The following is a 17795-nucleotide window of genomic DNA, read 5'->3' as shown; positions in this document are numbered from 1 at the left end:
AAATAAATAATATATAAATAAATAAATAAATAAATAATAATAATAATAATATATACAAATGACACCTGCTGAAATTCCCTTTAGAATACAACTGTTAAAGATACAGGAGCCTTGTCCTCCTTTTCATAGGGTCACCCTAATCTAAAAGCCCAGGCAGGCTGATATGGGTGAAGGCGGTCCTTCAAGTAACTTGGTCCCAAACCGTTTCAGGCTTTAAAGGTCAAAACCAGCCCTTTGAATCAGGCTTGGAAACACGCCAGTAACCAATGCAACTCGGGCAGTACAGGCATCATACAGTCAAATCGTCTCGAATTGAATTAGGTTTAAAGTACGTTCCATTTTCAATTTCCAGTTTAATGTCGTTTCTTCCCGGTAAAAATCAGCACAACAGAGCTTTGCTTTGAAACAGCATTACTAAGTGCCGTAAGAAGTACGAACACTATAAAGGACTATAGATAATAATAGAAGAAATTGTGGGCTGGCTGTGGGGTGAGTGCCAAAGAGACACTCTTCGCCCGGGGGGCTATTTATCCTAGGACCAGCACTGCAATGAATTTCGGATTGGGTTGCAAGATCATATTGCAATAATAGCTAAACCAGGATGACCGTAAAAACAGTGTGCTGATACCACCCTCACACTCCCACCTTGAACCTTTTTGACTGTCCAGGTGCATGGAATTTTAAGGCAGCGTTCCCCAACTTGGTGGCCCCCAACTTGGTGTGTTGGAGTGCAACTCCCATCATGCTCAGCCATGGCTGGGTATGATGGGAGCTGCAATACATATTTAGGGGGACAAGGTTGGGGAAGACCGACATGCACGTTGGCTGAAAAAGGAAGCGAGAGAGAAGGAGAACTCTCAAACCATGCGAGGATCACCTTTTAACATCAACCTTCGACGCATGGACCCCGCGTCAAAGCTTGATGTTAGAGGTGAGCCTCACATCGTCAACTGCCTGGAAAAAAACAAACCAATCCTGCCTGCTGTGGTGCATTTAACAGTAGCTGAAACTGCAGGAATTAGCAAGTGATCCATCGGGATAAATCACAATTGCCTGGCAATGGTTGCAGATCCAATGGTTGTTAAAGGCCTGTTGGAAAATAGAGGAGGCAGCTCCAGATTCATGAAGAAGGCTATCAATGGCTCCTAGTCATGAAAGCTATATATTACCTCTAATAATGGAAACAGTATGCCGCTCAATACCAGTTTCTGCTGGGGAACACATCGAGGAGGAGGGCATCTGGTTGACCACTGTGGGAACAAAATGCTGAGCTTGAGAGGCCTTTGGCCCAATCCACCCTACAGCATCCCTGACAGATGGTTGTCCTGCTGCCTCTTGTAGGCCTCCAGTTAGAGCAGTACGACAATGGAATCAGTTGCCTGGTGAGGTTGTGGGCTCTCCCACCCTAGAGGCCTTCAAGAGGCAGCTGGACAACCATCTATCAGGGATGCTTTAGGGTGGATTCCTGCATTGAGCAGGGGGTTGGACTCGCTAGCCTTGTAGGCCCCTTCCAACTCTGCTATTCTAGGATTCTATGATTCTATGCAATAGGATCTTAGAACTCAGGGATTGTTCCAAAGGGTTCCTTGCAGTGGCTGATCACACGCCACTTCCTCCCATCCGAAAGCTTTGCATTTGACATGAGACAACTGCTGTGCCTATAGTTTTCCGCTGCTTTCCTAGGTGCTCATCATCAGTCACCAAGAGCCAAGCACGGCTTTTGTCAGATCACCCTGAAAGTGCCGAATGCAGAGCCTTGGTGTGGTGCGCCCTGAGCACGGTGGATTCGGGCGTCTGCGTTGATTGCCTCGCACAACAGACGGATGCACCATAAATTCCCTGCGCCCCCTTCTCCAAGAAGACCTGACCCTGCGTCGTTGCCTTGACCTGCCCTTTGGGTCACGGCAGGGAGCGTAACACTGCAATCCGGCCATGCAGAGTCACAGCAGATAAGGTTACCATCAGCTGGGCCCCGTCCCAAGGCCTGAAAAGTTGTTTAACCGGCGTAAATACACCCAAGCCAGGCCAGGGATGTTCGGACAGCGAGATGTTTCTTTCCTGCAGCCCGAAAACAAGGCTGATTGTCTCCCACCCTTTGGATTTCTGCCATACTGCCCACGCCAAAGCAGATGGGAAAGTGCTCAGAGCAAGACCAGCCCCGTCTCCTTGGCCACCTCCTCCTCCTCCTCCTCCTGTGCAGCAGCCCAATGCAAAAGAGCGCTGTTGTTGCTGGATCATTTCGGGCCCTTGCCAGCAACAACACTAATCTGCTATTGTGCGCAAACACTTGAGCACTGCAGCTGTCTCTCTCTCTCTCTCTCTCTCTCTCTCTCTCTCTCTCTCTCTCTCTCTCTCACTCACTCACTCACACACACACACACACACACACACAAACACACACACCACAGCTAGAGAGCTAAACAGACCTTGGAAGGGAAAGGAAGGTGTGATAGAAAGTAGGCTCCCTGTAGGTCTCTCAACCACTAGGAAATTGAAATCAAGCCACCTTCTTCCCTGGCTAAGTGGGGAGAGAACCGGGACTGCGTTCTGCTCAGGAACTGTCCCTCCACCTATGCCAGGCAAAGCTTCACTGCCTAGGAGCACTGCCAGACAGAGGAGTGGGCTCCTAGCCCTAAGGCCCCAAAGGCATCTTGTAGCAATCCCGTCTTTCCATTCTCCGTTTTTCTTTTCTGGGAAGGAAAAAGACAGAAAAAGTGGTGGGGGGACATCAGAGGCCTACAAGTTGAAGATGGCAATGTCTAGGACCCCTGTAAAGTTCCATGAATGAGGTGGGGAGATGCCATAATAAAAACCTCACATGGAAATGCTTTCTTTGTTGTTGTTCTGTGAATCGCATCCCAGACTCGGGGTCTGGAAACGAAGCCCTCTGAAGAGACACTGAAAGAACTGGGCCTGTTTAGCCTGGAGAAGAGAAGATGGAGGGGAGACACGAGAGCACTCTTCAAAGACTTAAAAGGTTGTCACACAGAGGAGGGCCAGGATCTCTTCTCGATCCTCCCAGAGTGCAGGACACGGAATAACGGGCTCAAGATAAAGGAAGCCAGATTCCGGCTGGACATCAGGAAAAACTTCCTGACTGTTAGAGCAGTACGACAATGGAACCAGTTACCTAGGGAGGTTATGGGCTCTCCCACACGAGAAACCTTCAAGAGGCAGCTGGACAGCCATCTGTCAGGGATGCTTTAGGGTGGATTCCTGCATGGAGCAGGGGGTTGGACTAGATGGCCTTATAGGCTCCTTCCAACTCTACTATTCTATGAATGTAGATTGCATTCTGGTCCATGTTTGGTTCAGCTGCAGATTGTGTTCTGGTCCCATATTTGTTTCCAGAAAATGTGAACTGGGTAAATTCTGGTCAAAACCCCTAAACTGTAACAAATGACATCCCTATGTAGATAGAGAGTTGCAGGTTCAATCCATGGCACCTTCAACTTAGAGAGAGAGAGAGAGAGAGAGAGAGAGAGAGAGAGAGAGAGAGAGAGAGAGAGAGAGAAAACCTCAGAAAGCAATTACAGGGGGAAAACCTCTTTCCTGCAGAGAGCTGTGTCCAGTTGGATTAGACAGTGCTGGTCCAGTAGAAGAAGGCACCTCCGTGTTGTGCTCATAATCAATTCAAAGTTTATTGTACTAGCCAAAGGCCATGACAAATAGATGAAAAGAAAGCATCCATACATATATACAGCAATACAAATACCTCGAAAATACACCGATAACTTGAAATTTAACTAAAACTCAGCTTTCACTCAGTAGTCTGAATCTCCATGGCAGTTCATGGCAATTTTGTCTAGTTCTCTCTCTGCTGCGGTGAAAGGCACAAGAGCAGAGCAAGTCAAAAACAGTGGCAACCTTAAGGCGGCTCAGCCCCCATGTAACCCACCTGCTTTGTACTGTTGTGCCTTGCAGACAGCAAATGGCGGGGCCTCTGTTCAGCTAAGAGTTCCATGCATCGTGCAGGCTTGCCATGGGGCAGGGGCCGCACAACGGCCCTGATCCTGGGTGATCGCGTTTCATCGTGCCTCCTGCGCCTCCACAAGCAATCTGGCATACTGCAGATCAGGGGGAGGCAAAGAGCTTGTGCTGAAGCCAGGGAGGGGAACAGGTGGCCTTCCAGATGTTGGACTCCAGCCCCATCTTCCCCAGCCATCATGGCCAGTGGATCCATGGACGGGGGTCCAGGAGTATGTGTGAGCCTGTGAGATATCGCCAGGCCTCCAGCTCCAACTAGACACCTTCGACACCCAAGTTGTGGTCGATAGTTTGTTCTAAAAGAAAAAGTCAAGGATTTGAAAATAAAACTGCAAACATCATAGTGTATTATACAAGTATAGGGTTACGCAGCCCATGAAGTTGAGTTGTGGGAGATTTGGAAAGGATAAAAGCTTGTATATACCAGTTGCTGGGGAACATGGGTGGGAGGGTGCTGTTGCACCATGTCCTGCCTTGTTGGTCCCTGGACGATGGCTGGTTGGCCCCTGTGTGAACAGAGTGCTGGACTAGATGGACCCTTGGTCTTATCCAGCAGGGCTCTTCTTATGTTCTTACCATTAGTTGGGGAACATGGGTAGGAGGATGCTGTTGTATTCATATCCTGCTTGTGGGTCCCTGGTCAAGAGCTGGTTGGTCACTGTGTGATCAGAGTGCTGGACTAGATGGACCCTTGGACTGATCCAGCGTGGCCCATCTGATGTTCCTATGTAGTGGTTGGAACTGATGGGAGTTGGTGTACAGCAACATTTGGCAGGCACATGTTCCCCGTCCCTGTAAAGGTTTCATAGAAAAGGTAAGAGAGGTGGCGCCATGCAGGTGTTCTGGCGGCATTTCCTCAGGTGTTCTGGCAGGATTCTACCCTTAACGATGGCCTAAAAATTGTGGTCAATAAATAAAATATAAAATAAGCAAATCAAAGTTATTTGAGGGAGCAGCAGGGGACTTTATTTGTCCCTTATTTTATTCTTGTGATCCCTGGATGAAGACCGCTCATGACTCTTCACAGATACCTGCGCCCTCCTCTCCATGCCCAGGGGAAAGGGGTCCCCTGAAGACTTCATGGGGTCTTGGCCTGCCCTGCCGCAGGTCTCCTTCCACTCCGCCTCAAGTAATTATTTGGGACGGGTCGGGTTTCGCTCACAAAGGGAGCTGCTCTTGTCTGAGGCATTTCGAGGCAAGAAAGGGGAAGGAGAAGGCCAGTTCTCGGAACCCGGCAACCCAATAGCTGCACAGCGCCAAGCGATGTCAACAATCAACAGGCCAGGGGTGTTCTGGGCCGCCGTGGAACAATGCTAGCTTTGTTGGGAGAGATGGTGCTGTAACAAGGCCGTGTGCTTCTTCTGCACGGCTGCACAAGGATGGAATGTGGCATCTGGCAAAGAACTCCGTACCCTGAGAACACGGCCTTTTGTCTCTCTTTTAGCCTCCGCGCTGCTAGAGAGAGACAGCCTTGAAGAGCTGGGGGTGGTGCACAGCGCCGTGGTTGTCAAACTAGGAGGTGCGGGGAGCAGGGGGTGTAATGTTCCAGGGAGACACAGTGGACCCTTCCTTCCCTCCCCGCAACTGCCAAGTCTTGGGGCGGTTCTTTGCCCTCTGGCAGAGCAGAGAAGCCTCCCTGATTCACAAGGGGTCCGGCCTCGTGTTGCATTCATCACTGCCTTCTCTTCCCAATCTGATTTGGGAAGAGGAACTTGGGAAGAGCTGCTGCCGTCCTACTGGTTTTAGCTTGTTAATAGTTTAATTTGTTTTTAGCTGTGTATATTTATTGTTTCATATGGTTTGTATGATTTTACCTGTATGCCTAGGGCGACCATATGAAAAGGAGGACCGGGCTCCTGTATCTTTAACAGATGTATTGAAAGGGGAATTTCTGCAGGTGTCATTTGCATATATGGAGAACCTGGTGAAATTCCCTCTTCATCACAACAGTTAAAGCTGCAGGTGCCCAGCCCTCTTTTAAATCTGGTCACTCTAGTATAGCTCCTGCACTTTAACTGTTGTGATGAAGAGGGAATTTCACCAGGTTCTCCATATATACAAATGACACCTGCAGAAATTCACTTTTCTATGCAACTGTTAAAGATACAGGATCCCTGTCCTCCTTTTCATAAGGTCACCCTACACATGATGCTATGGAATTCACTACCCCAGGATATGGCAAAGGTAGAGTGACCATATGAAAAGGAGGACCGGGCTCCAGTTTCTTTAACAGTTGCAAAGAAAAGGGAATTTCAGCAGGGGTCATTTGTAGGCATGCAGCACCTAGTGAAATTCCCTCTTCATCACAACAGTTAAAGCTGCAGGTGCCCTGCCCTCTTTTAAATCTGGTCACTCTAGTATAGCTCCTGCAGCTTTAACTGTTTTGGTGAACAGGGAATTTCACCAGGTTCTCCATATATACAAATGACACCTGCTGACATTCCCTTTTCTATGCAACTGTTAAAGATACAAGAGCCCTGTCCTCCTTTTCCATATGGTCACCCTATGTATGCCGCCCTGAGATCCTTGTCATATGGGGTGGGATACAAATGTTTTAATAAATAAATAACCACATAAATAATAAATAATAATAGCATAAATAATAATAATAATAATAATAATAATAATAATATAAACATAAATAATAACATAAAGAAATAATAACATGGAGAGGAAGGGGAAGACCATGTAAGCCACCTTGGCTTTCTTGCAAGAAGAAAAAAGGGCAAGGTATAAATTAAATCATCATAACATCTAGGAGCATTCCCTATTTTCTGACAAGCCCCTGGTAAATCTCTTGTCCCCCTTTTTCCTTCAGGGGATATGCCCCCCCTCCTCCTTGACCAAAATCACATAATGGTGGAACCTCAAAAGCCAATGCATAAAAACACTGCCTAAAATAACAAACTTTTGTAAACCACCCAGAGAGCTTCGGCTATGGGGCGGCATATAAATGATATACATACATACATACATACATACATAAATAATGAGATCTATTCAGAATGATCCTTAGCACTCAGCACCATGGTGAACTCTGTTCCAAGCTGTCTCATTGGGATAACAAAAATGTTTAGTCTTTTTCCCAGTAAAGTTTTGTTTCGTTCCAAGGGCCTTGTCTGCATGACGCCTCTTTTGCATGCGTGTGTGTGTGTGTCAAACGAAATGAATGCAAGGGTGTTAAATAAACCAAATGTGAAAGAGCAAAACAGTAAACTCAATAGGGGCCTCCTTATTTTACTGACATTACATAATCTGTCACCTGAGGTCCTTTTAACTGGGGACTGAAACTGGCGCCTTCTGCATACAAACCATGCGCTCCGCCTCTGAACTATGCACCCCTCTGGATGTCCACCTGTTCGCAACTATGAATAAGGGGGATCTTTGATGGCTAAGTGGTCCAGCAGTTGGTGTCAGCGCGTTGGCTCAAAACTAATTTCCAGCTTGACAAGTTTGATGACCGTGGGAATTTTCTGTGGCTTCGAGGTTTTGAACGCCTTGTGGCTTTGTGGGCTGTGAGTTCAAAAGGTGTTAAAAGATGATTGTATTGCTTTCTTGTATCTTCCTGAGAGCTCCGCCCTGATTTTAGTAACTCACACGGAATCTTTGGAGATGTCACCAGTGGCGTAGTGAAGGCGGGGATCACAGGATCGAAGTGCTGGGAACTTTGGATTAGCAGGGATAATGGCATCACCTCCCACTCACTCCAGGCTTCCCTGATCCCCCTGAGATTAGCTGCAATCCTCTCAGTAGCTGGGTGGGGATGGATTTTCCAAACAACAATATATTGTTGAGAACGATCCCACACACATAGAGACAGACAGATAGATATGGATGGATGGATCAACATAGCTATCTGCATTTTCTAAGAACATAGAACAGCAGAGTTGGAAAGGGCCTACAAGGCCATCAAGTCCAACCCCCTGCTCAATGCAGGAATCCACCCTAAAGCATTCCTGGCAGAGGGTTGTCCAGCAGCCTCTTGAATGCCTCTAGTGTGGGAGAGCCCACAACCTCCCTAGGTAACTGATTCCATTGTCGTACTGCTCTAACAGTCAGGAAGTTTTTCCTGATGTCCAGTTGGAATCTGGCTTCCTTTAACTTGAGCCTGTTATTCTGTGTCCTGCACTCTGGGAGGATAATCCGCTTCAAAGTGCCATGAAGAAGTGCCATGCTGGATCAGACCAAGGGTCCATCTAGTCCAGCATTGTTCACACAGTGGCCAACCAGCCGTTGACCAGGGATGAACAAGCAGGACATGGTGCAACAGCACCCTTCCACCCATGTTCCCCAGCAACTGGTGCACACAGGTTTACTGCCTTGAATACTGGAGGTAGCACATAGCCATCAGGGCTAGTAGCCATGGATAGCCTTTGCCTCCAGGAATTTAATCACCCCCTTCTGAAGCCATCCAAATTGGTGGCCATCACCACATCCTGTAGTAGTGATTTCCATAATTTAACTCTGCGCTATGTGAAGAAGTCCTTCCTTTTATTTGTCCTGGATCTCCCACCCATCAGCTTCATGGGATGACCCCGGATTCTAGCATTTTGAAAGAGAGAGTGTGGCTATAGAGATTGTCACTACGGGTGCCTGCAAAATTTATTACTGCACCACTGGATATCGCAGGATGGTAGTGGAAAGGTTCACAGGGAGGAATTTGATGCTTCTGGGTTGAGAACTCCCATTCTTACCAACGAGAAGACCTTGTGCAGCTCTTTCTTAAAGATGGAGGAAGTGATGGGAAAAATGATCTTGATAGGCTATCAAAGTGATCTTGATAGGCTGGAGTGCTGAGCTGAAAACAACAGAATGAAATTTAATAGGGATAAATGCCAAGTTCTACATCTAGGAAACAGAAACCAAATGCACAGTTACAAGATGGGGAATACTTGGCTCAGCAATACTACAAACGAGAAGGTTCTTGGAATTGTTGTAGATCACAAGCTGAATATGAGCCAACAGTGCGATATGGCTGCAAGAAAGGCAAATGCTATTTTGGGCTGCATTAATAGAAGTATAGCTTCCAAATCGCGTGAGGTACTGGTTCCTCTCTATTCGGCCCTGGTTAGGCCTCATCTAGAGTTTTGCATCCAGTTCTGGGCTCCACGATTCAAGAAGGATGCAGACAAGCTGGAGCGTGCTCAGAGGAGGGCAACCAGGATGATCAAGGGTCTGGAAACAAAGCCCTATGAAGAGAGACTGAAAGAACTGGGCCTGTTTAGCCTGAAGAAGAGAAGATTGAGGGGAGACATGAGAACACTCTTCAAACACTTAAAAGGTTGTCACACAGAAGAGGGCCAGGATCTCTTCTCGATCCTCCCAGAGTGCAGGACATGGAATAACAGGCTCAAGTTACAGGAAGCCAGATTCCAGCTGGACATCAGGAAAAACGTCCTGACTGTTAGAGCAGTACGACAATGGAACCAGTTACCTAGGGAGGTTGTGGGCTCTCCCACCCTAGAGGCCTTCAAGAGGCAGCTGGACAACCATCTGTCAGGGATGCTTTAGGTAGGGTGACCATATGAAAAGGAGGACAGGGCTCCTGTATCTTTAACAGTTGCATAGAAAAGGGAATTTCAGCAGGTGTCATTTGTATATACGGAGAACCTGGTGAAATTCCCTCTTCATCACAACAGTTAAAGGTGCAGGAGCTATACTAGAGCGACCAGATTTAAAAGAGGGCAGGGCACCTGCAGCTTTAACTAGTGCAATGAAGAGGAGATTTCACCAAGTTCCCCATATATACAAATGACACCTGCTGAGATTCCCTTTTCCATGCAACTGTTAAAGATACAGGAGCCCTGTGCTCCTTTTCATATGGTTGCCCTACTTTAGGGTGGATTCCTGCATTGAGCAGGGGGTTGGACTCGATGGCCTTGTAGGCCTCTTCCAACTCTGCTATTCTATGATTCTATGATTCTATGAAATATAGGAGGGTTACAAAGTGAATGAAAATGACATCTGGACACACACACACACCCTGTAAAATTCCGTGAAGGAGTCAGGGCCATTGCACATCAAAAGCCTCATCCGGAAGCACATTTAGTTACGTCAGTTCCTAGATGTGCAAGGGTCTGTTGGATCATCTGTTACTCAAACTATTGAGCCAGCCTGCCCTAAATGTCTTACTGCTTGACCTAGTAAGAGGCTTCCTCAGTGTTGTGACTGTAACGTCCAGGAATCAGCCTGAATGCAAAGCTTGCAACTTATGCAGTTAAACTGGCCTGTTTGCTTTGCATCCTCCCATTCATTGCAACAGCTGGCCAGCACCTCCTGAGAGTTAATAATTAAAACGCAAACTTTTCTCCTGAACCCGGAAAGAGTCATTTAAAAGACAGGATTACAAGCAATGAAAGAATTTTAATTGTACAATGAAAGAATTTTACTTGTGCAATTCTCAGAAAGCAAAGAGATAGTTTAGTCATGTTCATTTGTATAATATGCAATGCCAGGCCAACGGACTGTCGCAAAAGCTTATTGGCTGGGAGGTTCATGTTCAAAAGAGAAATATAATATAAGAGCCGTGGGTTTTGGTTTCGCCTTGTTGACTTTGATGGAGAATTTCAAATACAGAAAGCTTGTGAGTATTATTGATGGCTGTGTATGCTTTGTGTAATAAAACAGAAATATCTGAATTGATACAGGGAACGCTGATCAAATTTGCAGATGACACACAATTGGGTGGGATAGCTAATACCCTGGAAGACAGAAACAAACTTCAAAGGGATCTTGATAGGCTGGAGTGCTGGGCTGAAAACAGCAGAATGAAATTTCATAGGGATAAATGCCAAGTTCTACATTTAGGAAATAGAAACCAAATGCACAGTTGCAAGATGGGGGATACTAGACTCAGCAATACTACAAGCAAGAAGGATTTTGGAATTGTTGTAGATCACAAGCTGAATATGAGGGAACAGTGTGATATGGCTGCAAGAAAGGCAAATGCTATTTTGGGCTGCATTCATAGAAGTATAGCTTCCAAATCATGTGAGGTACTGGTTCCTCTCTATTCGGCCCTGGTTAGGCCTCGTCTACAGTATTGTGTCCAGTTCTGGGCTCCACAATTCAAGAAGGATGCAGACAAGCTGGAGCGTGTTCAGAGGAGGGCAACCAGGTTGATCAGGGGTCTGGCAACAAAGCCCTATGAAGAGAGACTGAAAGAACTGGGCACGTTTAGCCTGGAGAAGAAAAGATTGAGGGGAGACATGATAGCACTCTTCAAATACTTAAAAGGTTGTCACACGGAGGAGGGCCCCTTCTCAATCCTCCCAGAGTGCAGGGCACGGAATAATGGGCTCAAGTTAAAGGAAGCCAGATTCCAGCTGGACATCAGGAAAAACTTCCTGACTGTTAGAGCGGTATGACAATGAGATTTTGAAACTGTAACAGAACCAGTTACCTAGGGAGGTGGTGGGCTCTCCCACCCTAGAGGCCTTCAAGAGGCAGCTGGACAACCACCTGTCGGGGATGCTTTAGGGTGGATTCCTGCATTGAGCAGGGGGTTGGACTCGATGGCCTTGTAGGCCCCTTCCAACTCTGCTGTTCTATGATTCTATTATCTATGTGTTGAAGTAGGTTTTCATGCACGTATCGAGAACCACAATCGGGACACATATCCATGTATTTACCCAATGGGGAAGTTGACATTACTCACTGCAACTTACAATAGCATGTGCATTTCAGATCTGCATCCCAAATCCAAGCGCTCTCATCCATTGTAAAGCAATGAGGTGGGATCAAAAAATTCTGCTCTCAGACGCATGCTTGCATGTACATCCCTTTCATGCTCATGGTTCCTCATATGCATGTGGAAGGCTATTTCTGCACATGGATTACCTTCTCTGGACCAGGTTACATTTATTTATTTATTTATTTATTTATTTATTTATTTCATTTTTATACCGCCCAATAGCCGAAGCTCTCTGGGCGGTTCACAAGAACCAGGGAGAAGAAAGATTATTATTAATAATAATAATAATAATAATAATAATAATAATAATAATATCATCATCATCATCATCATCAATTCCAATGGGTCTTTTGAAATGTGGTACTTTAGCTGCCTCTCACTTCCTGCTGCTGCTGCTGCATTCTTAGCCAATCCTCAGCTCTGCTCAGTTTTAAACCATCTTTTAGGCTTGTGATTTCTTGCTGATTCTGTGATTTATCAGATGATTTGACATATTTGATTGTTCTTGGTGTCGCTGGTCTCCTCCTCGTTTATCTTGCGGATTGAAAGCCAGGAGAAACATCTGTTGAACAACAACGGTGTGTACATCCTTTCCTCTGTCCTGAATGTGCTGCCAATCCATTTTACTGTGTTACTACCCTGGTTGTACAATTAAAGAGGAAAGAAAAGATACTCCTCATCCACTCACTCTGCACTATTTATCATTGTATAAACCTCCCTTTTGTTGGGCTGGGTTGTCAGTGCCATGGGTTCAGCCATGCCTTCACAGACCAGTATCTCCTTGTGAAAAGCATACCTGGACAACCATCTGCCAGGGATGCTTTAGGGTGGATTCCTGCATTGAGCAGGGGGTTGGACTTGATGGCCTTATAGACCCCTTCCAACTCTACTATCCTATGATTCTATGACTATAGCCTATCATAAGATGAATATACTGAACTGCCCCCGTTGCTCACTTGTGACTTCCTTTCTGGTTTTCGCAGTGCTATGGCGAACGTCACGCTCCTGCTGCAAGCCTTGACCTCCAACGCCAGCTCCTTCAAGGCCAACTGCAGCAATGAAGACAACACCTACAAGTGCAAGTTTGACGAGGATTTCAAGTACATCCTCCTGCCCGTCTCCTACGGCCTCGTGTTCGTGGTGGGCCTTTGCCTCAACTTGCTGGCTCTTTACATCTTCATCTTCAGGATCAAGACCTGGAATGCCTCCACCACCTACATGTTCCACCTGGCCGTGTCTGACACCCTCTACGTGGTCTCGCTACCGCTCCTGGTCTACTACTACGCCATGGAGGACAACTGGCCGTTCAGCGTGGGCTTGTGCAAGATTGTCCGCTTCCTCTTCTACACCAACCTCTACTGCAGCATCCTCTTCCTGCTCTGTATCAGCATCCACCGTTTCATGGGCATCTGCCTTCCACTGAAATCCCTAGAGTGGGGACAAGTCCGCTACGCCCGTTGGGTGTCAGGGATCGTCTGGGTGGTCGTTATTATCTGCCAGTCCCCGGTGCTCTTCTTCGTCACCACCAGTCAGCGGTGCGAAGGCATCACCTGCCACGACACGTCGGCGAAAGACCTCTTTGGGCAGTTCGTCATCTATAGTTCGGTGATGCTTGTCCTGCTGTTCTGCATCCCCTTCCTGGTCATCATTGTCTGCTACTGCCTGATGGCCCGCAAACTTCTGCAGCCCACCCGTGGCACCACCCGCATGTCCAGATCCAAGAAGAAGTCCATCAAGATGATCATCATGGTCTTGGTGGTCTTCATCGTTTGCTTCTTGCCTTTCCACGTGACTCGCACCTTGTATTACTCCTTCCGTAACTGGGACCTGAGCTGTCCGACCCTCAATGCCATCAACTTGGCATATAAAGTCACCCGGCCGTTGGCTAGTACGAACAGTTGCTTGGACCCCATTTTGTACTTTTTAGCGGGGCAAAAATTTGTGAAGTTTGCCTGCCCCCAAACGCCAGCGAAGGACGCCAACCAGTCTGGCACGGACAACACACCGAATTGCCAAATGCAGGCCAGAAACCATCTAGCTACGAAAACTTAGCCGGAGATATTCCTGACTATCCAGGCTGCAAAGTATTACCTACCTATCTATGTCGGTAGGATTTTCATACTGCAAGAAGGAGAGTTTATGTACTTGACCTCTGGGGCATTAGAAGTGTATTTTCAACCTGTATCGGCAGGAAATGGTACAACAGGGGTGTCCATGTGAACATATCACTTTTCCTATGCACTTTTGTTTTAAGGAAAGGTACTAGTAAAGACGTTGTCCCACCTGGCAAGCCGTAGAACAGTACAATAGAAACCAGTGAAGGCTGGTGGCTCCGACATCAGTGGGGTGGTGAATCAGGTTTCAGCCAGAACCAGTCAGAATGCTAAAGGAGCCATTCAAGGTGCTTCACCATCATACTCACATCGGAGTCACCAGCCTCCACTGACAGTACCCTAGTTACCCAAATGGCTGCAAAGGGAGTGTTTGTTCTACAAAAGGCAATTTATCGGAAGCTGGAATAAACAAGGCCATCTGTGCAGTGAGAAGCAATGTGGTATAGCGGATAAAGCACTGGGCTTCAGTCCAGTCTACCACAAACAGTGCATCACAGGGTAACATTGTGCACAATTTCAGTTTGCAGGTAGAGGGGAGTTACATGTGTGAATGCTAAAAGTCCAAATATGCAGAAAACTAGACCCAACTGGACCTTTCCCCATTTAGCATCTAGGGGGCAGTTTTTATGTTGAAGAATCATAGAATCATAGAATAGCAGAGTTGGAAGGCCATTGAGTCCAACCCCCTGCTCAAAGCAGGAATCCACCCTAAATCCACCCTAAAGCATCCCTGTCCAGCTGCCTCTTGAAGGCCTCTAGTGTGGGAGAGCCCACCACCTCCCTAGGTAACTGATTCCATTGTCATACTGCTCTAACAGTCAGGAAGTTTTTCCTGATGTCCAGCTGGAATCTGGCTTCCTTTAACTTGAGCCCATTATTCCGTGTCCTGCACTCTGGGAGGATTGAGAAGAGATCCTGGCCCTCCTCTGTGTGACAACCTTTTAAGTATTTGAAGAAAACATTCAGCCTTGAAATCGCCCATATGCAATCTGAAGTGATACAGTCCAGAAACAGTTTTGTGTCTCTTTGGGCATGTCTACGCCAGGGGGGGTGGAGTCAGGGCTGGCGCTACCATTAGGCCAACTAGGCAGCCGCCCAGGGCGCAAACCTCAGAGGGGCGCAGTCCTGACCTTCAAGGGTCACAACTTTATACAAATTAGCTGTTTTAAGAAAAAAGCAGAATAAAAGGAAAATATAATAGTTCAGAAACTCTTCTTCAACAGCTGAATCGAAGTTGGCAATTTTGGGGGGGGGGGAGGTGCAAGTAGCACGCCTTGCCTAGGGTGCAAAATAGTCTGGCACCGGACATGGATGGAGCGGGAGGATCTCGCGATATGCTGATCGCCAGATCCTTCCGCTCAGTCTACACGCGGCACGCGAAGGAAGAGGACGTCGCACCTGCCATTATTATTATTTTTTCATCGAAAATGAGCACAGGAGCTCTCCAACGATAAAGGTACTTCAAAACAAAAGCAAAAAAACCCGCCACCACCCATGCCCCCCACCCCCCGATGGGCATAGAGCTCCTGAACAGCTCCATGTTCCCGTCTCCTCTAGGTTACTCGCGAGGAGCCGGGACAAACAGGACAGCGGCCCACACGTCCCGTGGTCTCGGGATCATCTCGGGACCGCGGGAAAAACCGGGACAAAAGCGTAGGGCAATATCCCGGAGTAATGCAGGGATTTTCCCTGCCTGCTCCCGGGATCCCCTGTGCGTCATGTGGATGCACAGGGACGATCCCAGGATATCGCCCCGTCTAGACATGCCTTTGATCTGCTGTTTGGATGGAACTTTTGAACCAGCCTCTGCAGCCACTAATAGCAGGATTTGCAGGATATCGTGTTTACTGCCATGCGTTTACAAGCGTCACCTAGTGATTTCTGCCGATTAAACTTCTGTCAAAAGCACAGGAACAGCCCCAGGGCTGATTCCCACCACCACCACCACTCTTTTTTTCTTTTCTTTTCCTGGCAAGTTGACAACCCTCCGGGAGACTACCGATTCGACTGGCAAGACCTGGATTCAAATCCTTGCTCAGCCATAAGGTTCACTGGGTAACCCTGAGCAAGCCTTTCTCTCTCACCCTGACCTTCCTCACAGGGTTGCAGTGAGGATAAAATGAGTCCCACGTATTTTGCCCTGAATTCCTTGCAGGAAGAGTGGAAGGCCAGTATGATCCTGGGAGATACCACCATTCTCATGACACATCTGAGCAGCTTGCTTTTCCTTTTCAAGGAGCTAGTTGCGGCAGTGGCTTTGAGTATTCCCTATCATTTAAACATGGGACGGAAACCTATGGCCCTCCAGATGCCGGGCTCCTCACCTACCAGCACAGCAAATGGTCAGTGAGATGGGAGTTGTAGTCCAACATCTGGAAGGCCACCTAGTTTCTCACCACTGATTTAACCCTCTTGCTGGCCCCAGCCCATTTCTGGGTGGAGAAGACCTTGCTATGCTCACCCATGCAGGGCCGGGGCTACCATAGAGGCCACTCAGGCGGCCACCTAGAGCGCCAAGCTAAGAGGGGCGCCGTGCAGCACTCACGCGCGTTGTTGGCTGTGAGCTGGCCCAGCCCAAGGTTTCAGCTGGGCCTGGGTGGGCGATATGGTGCCCTGCACCCGCCCAGCTGAAGCAAAGCCAGGGACGCTGGGGTGGGGTGGGGTGCTCCACGTTCAGACTTCCGCCTGGAAGCCGCCCTCCCAGAGCCTGGAGGCCGCCGCCGCCGCCGCCAGAAGAAAAAAAAGCACGTGGCAAGCTCGACCCTGGCCCAAGCCAGCCTCTGCCTTACTCCCGAGGAAAGGGCACCGGGTCGCCTCGCCTGTCTCCTCAAAAAGGCTGCGATGTCCAGGCAGGTGGGCAAGCGGGACTCCCTCTCCCTTCCCCCAGGAAAGCGAGGGTCTTGTGGATTCCTCGCAAGGCAAACTCTCCTGCTTCCTGGAGGCACCAGTGCGGCCTGATCCACCTATGCCTCCTTACTCGGAAGCCTTATTCCCCCAAGTAAACGTGCGGAGGGGATCGGGACGCCAGGCTGCATAGCGGGTTGCGTTCGCACGGAAGTAAGTCCCGGTGAATTCCAGACGGCTCGGTCCCAAATCGAAGCGAGCCAGTCCCAGCTCTCCACTCAGCGCACACGTTCGGACTTCCGCACAATTTTGGGGTGTGTGTGCAAGTAGTTCGCCTTGCCTAGGGCGCAAAATAGCCTGGCACCGGCCCTGCACCCATGTTTTGTAACCTCCAGGCTAGACTACTGCCAGGCATTTTCCGTGGGGCTGCCTTTCAAGGTGGCTTAGCAGGTTTCACCAGTGCAAAACACATTCTGCTCAGTAGGGATGGGTGGAGAAGCAATTTCTGGGATTGCCCAGATTTTCTGAACACCAATCTGAAGCTCATTTGACCCCGTTTACCATGTTTGCTTTTTTTTTTTCATTTCAATCAAACCAGAAAAGTGTGCATTTCAAATGGGAAATGCATTTTTTGAAAGCACTACAAAAATGCACACTTTTTTAAAAAAATGCACACTTTTAAAATGTGTATTTTTAATAATAATAATAATAATAATAATAATAATAATAATAATGATGGTTTTTGTGTGTGTGTGCAAACAGAAGTTCAAGAGTTTTCAGAGAGCACGCTGTCCTGCTTACAATTGCATTCAGGGGCGCATGCTCACATGATTTGTGAACCTAAATGAAATTATCATGCATCCCCTCTGCTGACTGCTGTAGCGCTCAGTGTGTTCCCAGGACCAATTCAAGGTGCTTGTTTTGACCTATAATGACCTTCATAGTCTGGAACGTGAGGTTGTGCCTCTCCGTGCCTCAGCCCACATACCAGTTGCAGTCAAGTTTTCAAGTTCTAGTTCCTACACCCACATTGCAGGAAATTAGATCTAGGTCAATTGGAATCTTTTGACATGAGGAGTCAACTATCTCTGGCTTTTTCCTGTATAGAAGTCCCTATTCCACCCCCACACACACCCCACACACCAAGGCTAAAACTG

At 47.7% G+C, this 17795-nt stretch overlaps 1 protein-coding gene across 2 annotated transcripts in view; it reads left to right on the top strand.

The window, feature by feature from the left end:
* The window catches only part of P2RY2 (purinergic receptor P2Y2), a 43112-nt gene extending 28658 nt beyond the window's left edge, over window positions 1-14454 (top strand). The window contains exons 1-2 of one of the 2 annotated variants that reach the window (XM_063127882.1): window positions 10453-10570; window positions 12664-14454. In XM_063127882.1, coding sequence (XP_062983952.1) covers window positions 12668-13732 — 1065 coding nt within the window. In that variant the 5' untranslated portion in view covers window positions 10453-10570; window positions 12664-12667 and the 3' untranslated portion in view covers window positions 13733-14454. Of the gene's footprint in view, window positions 1-10452; window positions 10571-12663 lie in introns of those variants that run through there. The other variant, XM_063127881.1, reaches the window with a different exon arrangement.
* Window positions 14455-17795: the final 3341 nt, after the last annotated feature.

Source organism: Elgaria multicarinata, chromosome 5, assembly GCF_023053635.1.
Source record: "Elgaria multicarinata webbii isolate HBS135686 ecotype San Diego chromosome 5, rElgMul1.1.pri, whole genome shotgun sequence".
Lineage (NCBI taxonomy): Eukaryota > Metazoa > Chordata > Lepidosauria > Squamata > Anguidae > Elgaria > Elgaria multicarinata.
The sequence above is the reverse complement of the archived record's forward strand: the minus strand, read 5'-3'. Positions and strand labels throughout refer to the sequence as shown.